The following is an 8,611-nucleotide window of genomic DNA, read 5'->3' as shown; positions in this document are numbered from 1 at the left end:
TAAAAATGAAGCAGCAGCAATTTTTATTGAGGGACCTAAACTGAAAATAGGTTTAGAACATAATTTAAAAAAATAAAACAGCAAAAGTAGCAAAAAATATATGACCTTTTTAAAAACATTTTCCTTTTTTTTTTCTTTTTTCTTTGTTTTTAATATATAGCAACCGATGCCTCCCAGCCACCAGGAGCATCTTCCCCAGTGGGTAAATCTCTGGTAACGACCCTTTTAAAAAGACATGTAAATATATACTCAGATTTATACACTTTGTGTTTTCTTCGTAGCTATGTACAAAGCCCCTGGTTTGGGGCTGGGCCCCAGGGCCACCACACTGCTTCCAGCCTCTGCGACTCCATCCTCTGGTACCAGGTATTTGGTCAGCAATGCACATTAGTATTGGAATTAAGAAGCCCTTGGCACCATCCATCTGGCGCAGAGGCCCAAGCACTGACCCCGCCCCCAACCACTGCTGTAGCCCAAGGACCTGCCACCAGAACCCGGGTGGACAGGCTGCATGGAGCAGACAAAACCAACACCGGAAAGCTCAGTCGCTCGAGTGCTGCTCATCCCCCACTTCCCACCCCTCCAGGCAGTGCCCGGTGAGGGGGAGGGGGTTTTGGTCCAACACTGGGAGAGAACAAAGTGGCCATCAGCAAGTACCTGCCTCCCTGTTCCTCTGTCGCACCAGCAGGCTGAGAGGAGGTGGAGGTGGAAAGGGGAACTGGGGGTGAAGGCCCCAGGTAGGCAGCTGGCTCCTGCCAGCAGGAAGGGGCGGGGTGGGGCGGAGTCCAGCAGGAGGCGGGAGGGGTCACAGCTAAGGATGGAGTTTGGGGAGGGGTGCCAGGGTGCCGGTCAGCGCCGTTTGAGTCCGCCGTTGGCAAGCTGGGGTGGGTGTCGGGGCAGGCAGGGCTCCTCGGGCAAGGGTTCGTGAGAGAAGACGGAATCTTCCCCAGAAGAACAGGTAGAGCTGCGGGTGTCAGGGAAGCTGGGGGAGTACTGGTCCAGGGGCATCGACAGGTCCAGATACTCCTGCGGGAGGAGACAAAAGTACGCTGGATCCACACTCTCCTCCTGGAGGTGGGATGCACTCAGAGAGAACCCACTGGTGGTGACTGAAGGTCTGGGGATGGCAGCCTCACCTGGTTGGAGGTCAAGGCCACAATGCGGTCCAGGTCTTCCACCAGCTGCTTGAAGGTAGGTCTCTGGGAGGGTACCGCGTGCCAACAGTCTCGCATCATCATGTATCTGGGGCAGGATGGTGAAGTCAGGGGAGGAAGAGAAGAAGCAGATGAAAAAAAAAAAGGCTTAGGGTTGTGATGATCATTGTACAACTATAAATGTAATAAAATTCACTGAGTTTAAAAAAAAAAAAGGCTCAGGGCCGGAGGACTGTGGGAGGGGTGGCCAGGAAGTCCCCGGTGTCTGGCTAAGCACCCCTTCCCTCCTCTACCTGTCCAGCCCATCCCCCACCCTCCCAGGGCTGAGCCCAGGGCCCAGGCATCTCCTCATGCTTACAGTTCATGGGTGCAGTTACTGGGCTTGTCCATCCGATGACCCTCCTTCAACAGCTTGAAAAGCTCCTCCACAGGGACGCCAGGGTATGGGGAGCCGCCCAGAGTGAAGATTTCCCACAGGAGCACCCCAAAAGACCACCTGTGGGTGAGCGTGATGGGCATGGAGCGAGGCCCCCCCAAGCCCTTGCTGTTTCTGTTTCACCAGCACAGCAGGGATGTGCCTGAACCCACTCTCCTGCAACATAAGGCCTGAATCCAGGGGGGACCTGGGGGACAGGGCTTTTCAACAAAGGCCACACCAAGTGAAATGGCACAGATGGTGTTCTGTGTTTTCTCTCTGAGGTGGAATCAGGGGTGGAGGGGTGGGGGGTGGGTAGGACCCCCCAGTGCTGGTAACTCTCTTCCCATGTCCCCGGCAGTCGCTAATTTCAACTCACACGTCACTCTGGTGGGTGTAGATCCGGTCAAACAAAGCCTCCGGTGCCATCCACTTCACCGGCAGTCGGCCCTGCAAGCAGCATGGGGACATTGCAGGGGGCCAGGGGCAGGGTGACAGCAAGACAGGTGGGGGCACGGTCTTGGCTCACCCTGCCCGCTGTTAAGCAGGAAGGAAGCCTCGAGCAGTGGAGCCCCGGGCAGGGGACAGGCACTGGGGGCATCACCAGCACTTACGTTGGTTGTCTTTTTGTAGTAGTCAATGTGGTGGATGTCCCGGGCAAGGCCAAAGTCTGCGATCTTCATCACGTTGTCCTCCGTCACCAGGACGTTCCTGGCGGCCAGGTCTCGGTGTATGCACTGCGGAGGCAGTAGGGTGGAACCCAGGTGAGGGTCAGCTGCAGCCCACGGGGCCCACTTCCCCCCCTCACTTTTGCCTGCCCCTCCTCTCGACCTCCTGTCCAGGTTCCTGCTAAAATGTCCCTCTCCTCCAGGACAGGGCCAGCCATCCAACCCCAGCTCCACAGCTTTAACCACATCAGCAAACCCTTCACATCTGCTTCCTTTCTTGCTCCTGCCAGCTCTTAGCTTTGCCTTTGCTTCTATCCAGGCTGGTGAAGCCCTCACTCCCTTGTCTCCCTGGGGCGAAGCACATCTACACAGGGCTGGGCTCAAACAAAGCAGCATCTACAACGAACTGAAAACCATAGCCCTAATCTAGATCATACAGGACCTTTTTTTTTTTTTTTTTTCCAGCTGCATGTGCGGCATGTGGAAGTTCCAGGCTAGGGGTCGAATTGGAGCTACAGCCACCAGCCTACCCCACAGCAACACAAGATCCAAACCACATTTGCGACGCCAGATCTTTAACCCACTGAGCTAAGCCAGGGATTGAACCTGAGTCCTCATGGATACTAGTTGGGTTCGATACCAGCTAAGCCACGATGGGAACTTCCACAGGACCTCATTTTATCGCCACAATCACTCTATGCAACATAGGTGTTGTCATTCTGCCTTGACATTTGAAAAAATGTAAGACGTTAGCTGCCTGAGGCTACACAGGAAGTGGCAGTACGTGGATGGGAACTGAATCCAGCCTGACCCTGTGGCCATGAGGCCCCACTGGCTCTCCTGACTGATGTCCCCCTCCACTTGGGGCGGGGGGGATTCAGGCACCACACCTTCTTGGAAGCGAGGTACTCCATGCCTCGAGCCACCTGATAGGCACAGGAGACCAGGTCCTTGGAGGAGAGCTGCTCCTCCGGGTTGTGGCTGGGGTTGTAGCAGTATTCCAGCCCAGGCGGCCTCCGGGCCTGCAGGTACTCACGGAGGTTGCCCTTGGAGGCGTACTCCACAATGACATATAGAGGTCCTGGGGCAGGAAGAGGGAGAGGCCATCAGCACAGCCAGACCCCAAGGAAACCCACCCACCACGGCACACCTTGAGCCCTTCCCACATCCTAATGGCCCCTGTAAGACCCCCAGAAATTCATTCCACTACCAAGGAAAGCCAGGGAAATCATTCTCCCCAGCACAGTCCAGGAAGTTCCTAAGCAACGCTGGGGGTAAGAGCCCTAATCTAGATCACAGTAACTCACCCAATTCTGTATACACACTGTGTGGGAATCCGGGTACCTGCATTCTCAGAGGAACCCCAGTGGGCATTAGCCCAGACTCCGAGAAACACATTCCGACTACTGCTAAACAGGCCTCTCCTCCCAACCCGCTTCCCTAGACGAGGCTGGGAGATGCTGGGTCGAGGACACTCCATCTCCTTATCTTCTCCCAGGTTCCGGCACCAGCCCCTCCCCCACATGGGTGGGAAGCCAGCTGGGCGGGCTCCGGGGTGCCTACCATCCTGCGTGCAGGCCCCCAGCAGGTTGATGATGTTCTTGTGCTTCCCAATCATCTTCATCATCTCCATCTCGGAGATCAGGTCTGACAGGTCTTTCTCTGTTGCATCCGCTTTATGGACAAATGAGAGGAAACAGAGAAGGAAATGAGGCCGGTTTGCTTTGCAAGGGAAGGTGCCGGGGGAAAAACTAAGGGAGGGGGATGAGGTGTACGCCCAGGGGTCCTTCTTCTCTGGGACTTACTTCTCTCCTTCCCTTTTCACACCCACATTTATTTTCCTTTCCCTTTTAGGAGCCAGCGTTGCCCTAAGTGGTGAAGAGTGGGGCAGAGGCTATGTCAGGAAAGTGAGCCGGCACCAGGATCTAGAATAAACACTTGGCCACATCCAGATGGAGGCAAAGTAACAAAGTGAGATTATGGATCCTGGGGTTCAGAATGCACCCCCCTACACGCACTCCCAGACAACCCTAAGCAGGCTGTGTAGCAGGTGCGGGTGATGGCAGGGCATGAGGGAGGGGGTTGTCCTTGGCCTGAGGCCCAGTTTGCCTGGCCAGGGAGGGGATTGTCTCTGCAGGGACAGGGGCATCACTTACACTTCAGCATCTTCACAGCCACTTTGGTCACACGGTTGGGCTTGTCCTTGTCCAGCCCAATGGCCTCTGCCAACACCACCTGCCCAAAGCAGCCCTCTCCCAGGGGTTTGCCTAAAACCAGCCTTTTGGGGAAACAAAGGGTGGTATAAGCTGGGGGTGGTCAGTTCAAACCCTAGAGGACACCTCTCATGCCAACCCCCCATCATTCCCCCGACAGACAGCAGAAGGCGGGAAGGGTCATTTCTGAAAGCACCTGGAGGCCTGAGCGCACACCGCCTCCACTGTTAGATTAGGCAGCGGCGGCTCCTCAGAAGGTGGAGAAGGTTACCTGTCCCGAGGCAGCTCCCAGCGAGGGTCTTCAGGAAGCTCGTATTCGGAGACCCCAGCCAGCATGGGGGTCCCACTGGAGGAGAGACGCGACGGCCGAACCAGTAGGACCCCAGAGTTCATGGAGGCACTGGAGTCAGCTGACACCTGCAGGGGAGCGTGGGGTCACCCTTCCAGCGGGGACAGGGGTGGGGCTGGGAGCAGTGGCAGGGTCCTCCACCCCCAGTCAGGGCTTTTGGCCAATGTGGAGGCATGTGTCTGTCACCTGATGTTCTCTCCCCAGTAGAGAGTGACAGAAAAGCTCCTAGAGGCTGGAAGACTGAAGTTCTAAAACTGAATTATTTTCGCTACCAACTAGCCTATCTGGGCTTCTGTTTACTAGCCTTTCAGGTGAACTTACCAGACCAACATTTTGTAACTTGTTGCAACAGCAACCCTATTCTTGACCCTCTTCTTTTTTTTAAATTATTTTTTTCTCTGCATCCTTTATTTATTTATTCAATTTTTTCATTTTTGGCTGCTCCGTGGCATGTGTAATTCACCTGCCAGGGATCAGATCTGAGTCGCAGTTGCCACCTATGCTGCAGCTGTGGCAATGGTGGATCCTTTAGCCCACTGTGCCAGGCTGGGGATCAATCCTGCGTCCTGGCTCTGCAGAGATGTCATCCATCTCATTGCATCACAGTGGGAACTCCCTTGTCTCCATTCTTGGTGACAACTCTGCCTCAGATTATGGACCCCAGACCCCCAAGCCCCTTCCAGAATTAGTGGCTCTGAGCAAAGGCCGCCTCATTTCACACGCCTTCACCCTCGGCTCCATATCCTAGGGTGGGGGGTAGATGCTTGGGAGGGAGGCATGTGGGGACCCAACTCCAATCCTTGCCCCTCCTCGGGACCTCTGCACCTCTAACCAGCCCTCAGGGGGCAGTTCAAGTTTGTACTCAGCCCGGCTAGGACACCTCCCAATCCACAGGCTGGGGTAAAGCGGGTGCATGCAATCTATGGGCCAGAACAGCCTGGAGCCTGACTCTGGGCCCTTAGGTCTGCCCCCACCTGGAAGCCAGAAAGCCAAGCCTGGAGTGGTCAGCTGGGGCCGGCAGAAAGGATAGGGTGTTGGGGGGAAGCCCCTGGGGCCGCTGGGAGAGAGAGTGATGCAGAGCGTGCAAACCCCCCATCTACTTTCTGTTACCTGTCTGCGCAGAGGGATGCTCTTGGCCAGCTTGTGCACGGCCATCTGGCTGTGGAAGTCACTCTTCTTGGTGCCGCTCTTCATCTTGTAGATGATGACAGACCCCACCATGCAGGAGATGAGGAAGGCCCCCGTGCAGTAGATGATGATCTCCAGGTATAAGGGCGAGGTCATCACCGCCGGGCGCTCTTCCAGGGCTGGGTCAGTGCGAACAGGGTGTTAGCGGGCGAGGGGGGTGGGGAGCCCAGTCCACTAGGGTCCCAGCTCCAGCAGAAACTCAACACCCATCTCCTTTCCTCTAGGAATCTTTAGGGCAGAGAAGAACCAAGCCAGATCCTAGCTAGGATCGGGGCTCTGGTACGAGCACACCAGACATTCTGTGACCTTTGAGGCTTCCTGATTCTGCCTCAAAGCCCAAGGGAGATGGACTATATCTTGCTATCTGAAGCCCATCCTCATGAGCTCAGGAGCCCTCTTGGCTTAGATGCACTGCTGGGCTGGATGGGTACCAGATCCCTGCCAGGGACAGCCAAGGACTCACTTGTGCTGGATGTGCTCTTCTGTGTCCCCATGGAAACGTGGCCCTGCTTTGCAGGGCCTGAGCAACATGTCAAACACCCATCCCCGGGGACAGCCGAACTGCCCATCAGCCTTTCGTCCACGATAGCCCTCAAGGACCTCAAGGGCTGGATGGTGCCTCATCCCTGTCTGTAGGCCACAGCGCCTGGCATCTGGTGGCACTTACAGAATGTGGACAGCGAATGGAGGGAGGGAAGAAGAAAACCAGTCTGTGTCCTGACTTAGTTTCTTGCTTTGGCCTATGTCACCTGTGTCAGGTCAGACAGTCTCACCGAACTTAAATTTCCAAATGTGTCATTGCTAGAGATGAACAGGTAAATTTTTCTGTACTTCTTAAGAATTCTACTCAGAGGCCTAACTCCCAAACTGAAGAAAGAAATGGGGGGGAGGGTTGTTTGTTTTATTCTTTCCTCCACTTAGAATCCATCCCCCATCTCCATGGAAGCCTACGCAGTTGAAGCCCCCTTTCCCTCCCGTGCAGAAGCTGGGAGGTTTCCATCTGGCACTAGCTTCACAGAACACTCCGTCCCCACCAGGGGAGCGGCCCCCTTCCCCCCACCCCTGCCAGCTCTCCCCCAAGTCCTGTCCTTTTAAAGACCCCAGCCAGCCAACAGGAGCCGGCACCCTAGGGACCTGGCCAGGGAGGCCCCAGGCGTGACCCCAAAGAGGACTTCCCGAGGCCCGAGAAGGGGACAGCAGAGCTGATAATGACGAGAAGTGTTTCTGTTTTTCTCTCTCCCCAGCATCGAGAAACAGAGACGACAGAGTGGGAGCACACACAGGACAAAGTGATGGGGATAAAAACAGAACGCTTCTCGGCCTCCAGTGGGAGGGATCTTATCAGAGGAGGAGAGAGAAGAGGTCATAGTGTGCAGGAACCAGATACCACGTGCAGGCAGTGTCCACCAGCTCCAGCCCCACAAGCACCAGCCCACCACCCTGCGCAGGGTGCAGGCTCCTTCCTCCCTGGGCCCAACGTCCACGGCCCCCCTCTGGAGGGGAGAGATGCCGGGAGCCACAGAGGATCAATGGGCACCAGCAGGCCCCCTGTGCTGCCTGGGAAAGGACTTGCTTAAAGCAGCTTGAGTCTACCATGTGGGTGGAACCTCTCCAGCTTGGGGATCGGGGTGGCCACACGGGAAGGCAGCAAGCGCTGATCCCTACAAAATATCGAGCCCTGCCTTCCCAAGTGCCTACGTTCAGGTAGGGGGGAGGGGGGCCTTTCTGAGACTTTGGGGGGCTGGCAATAAATGATCAGATAAGTTAAGGAGGGCCACTGGACCCAAGGAAGGAAGGAACCTGCCCTGAAGAGAGCCCAGCTGCAGGTTAAGTCCAGACCCCATGCATGCATTGCCCTGGCCCGGGGAGAGCCAGCTGCAGGTGGACAGGCAGAGGCCTCCAGACTTGACCCACAAGGCCGGACAGATCGCTGGAGCTCAGCGCCTGTCTCTGTGTCTCCCCCCTGGCCCCACAATGCATGTTCCCCCCCGTGCCCGAGGCGAGGGCAAGATATCGAGAGGGGAAGTACAGTGTATACCTTCCAGAACGGTCAACCATGCAGAGTGATGGGAGAGTCCGATAGAGTTACCCGCCAAGCATGTATACTCCCCCGCGTCCTCAAAGGAGACATTCCTTAAGTGGAGCACCTCCATCTCTTTGTCGGTGGTATTAACGCCGGCAGTCTAGAAGAGACAACGGAAGCACAATGGACAAGCCCGGGACATGAGAGCTCTCAGAGATGCGGAGGGAGGGAGGCGGGGGAGGGGAGGAACCAGAGGAAGAAATGCTCCCCAGCGTCTCCTTTGCAACCTCGAACCAATAGAAACCACCAGGCAGCACGAGACCTGTTAGAAGAAGAGAGTGAGACCCTGGGGGAGGAACTCGCAGAACTGAGCCGACACAGGATGGCTGGTTACACCCGTCACCAGGCGCCGGCACCCCGGCCCAGCATGCGGCGGTGAGCGCATGGAGAAATGGGGCCCCAGCGAGTGCAGGGGGGCTGTTTGGTTTCGGGTGAAGAAAGTCAGAGGACAGACACAGGAGGGATGGAGGGGGCTGCAGACACACACGCACACACATCCACCCCTGCGGACGCTGGTCCTTCCTCTTCTTTATCACTCAGA

General features: G+C 56.2%; 1 protein-coding gene across 10 annotated transcripts in view; it reads right to left on the bottom strand.

Moving 5' to 3' along the window:
• Nucleotides 1–8,611, bottom strand: part of FGFR1 (fibroblast growth factor receptor 1) — a 53,782-nt gene continuing 45,171 nt past the window's right edge. For 6 of the 10 annotated variants that reach the window (XM_047772444.1, XM_047772445.1, XM_047772439.1 and 3 more), the window contains 11 exons: nt 8,026–8,170; nt 5,904–6,106; nt 4,722–4,867; nt 4,394–4,515; nt 3,801–3,911; nt 3,128–3,318; nt 2,184–2,306; nt 1,949–2,019; nt 1,513–1,650; nt 1,137–1,242; nt 1–1,026 (listed from right to left, as the gene is read on the bottom strand). In XM_047772444.1, coding sequence (XP_047628400.1) covers nt 850–1,026; nt 1,137–1,242; nt 1,513–1,650; nt 1,949–2,019; nt 2,184–2,306; nt 3,128–3,318; nt 3,801–3,911; nt 4,394–4,515; nt 4,722–4,867; nt 5,904–6,106; nt 8,026–8,170 — 1,533 coding nt within the window. In that variant the 3' untranslated portion in view covers nt 1–849. The remainder of the gene's footprint in view (nt 1,027–1,136; nt 1,243–1,512; nt 1,651–1,948; nt 2,020–2,183; nt 2,307–3,127; nt 3,319–3,800; nt 3,912–4,393; nt 4,516–4,721; nt 4,868–5,903; nt 6,107–8,025; nt 8,171–8,611) is intronic. The other 4 variants (XM_047772440.1, XM_047772443.1, XM_047772447.1 and 1 more) reach the window with 1 other exon arrangement.

The sequence above is a fragment of the Phacochoerus africanus genome, chromosome 3 (assembly GCF_016906955.1).
Source record: "Phacochoerus africanus isolate WHEZ1 chromosome 3, ROS_Pafr_v1, whole genome shotgun sequence".
Classification (NCBI taxonomy): Eukaryota; Metazoa; Chordata; class Mammalia; order Artiodactyla; family Suidae; genus Phacochoerus; species Phacochoerus africanus.
Note: the sequence above shows the minus strand (reverse complement) of the source record. Positions and strands in the feature narration are given on the sequence as shown.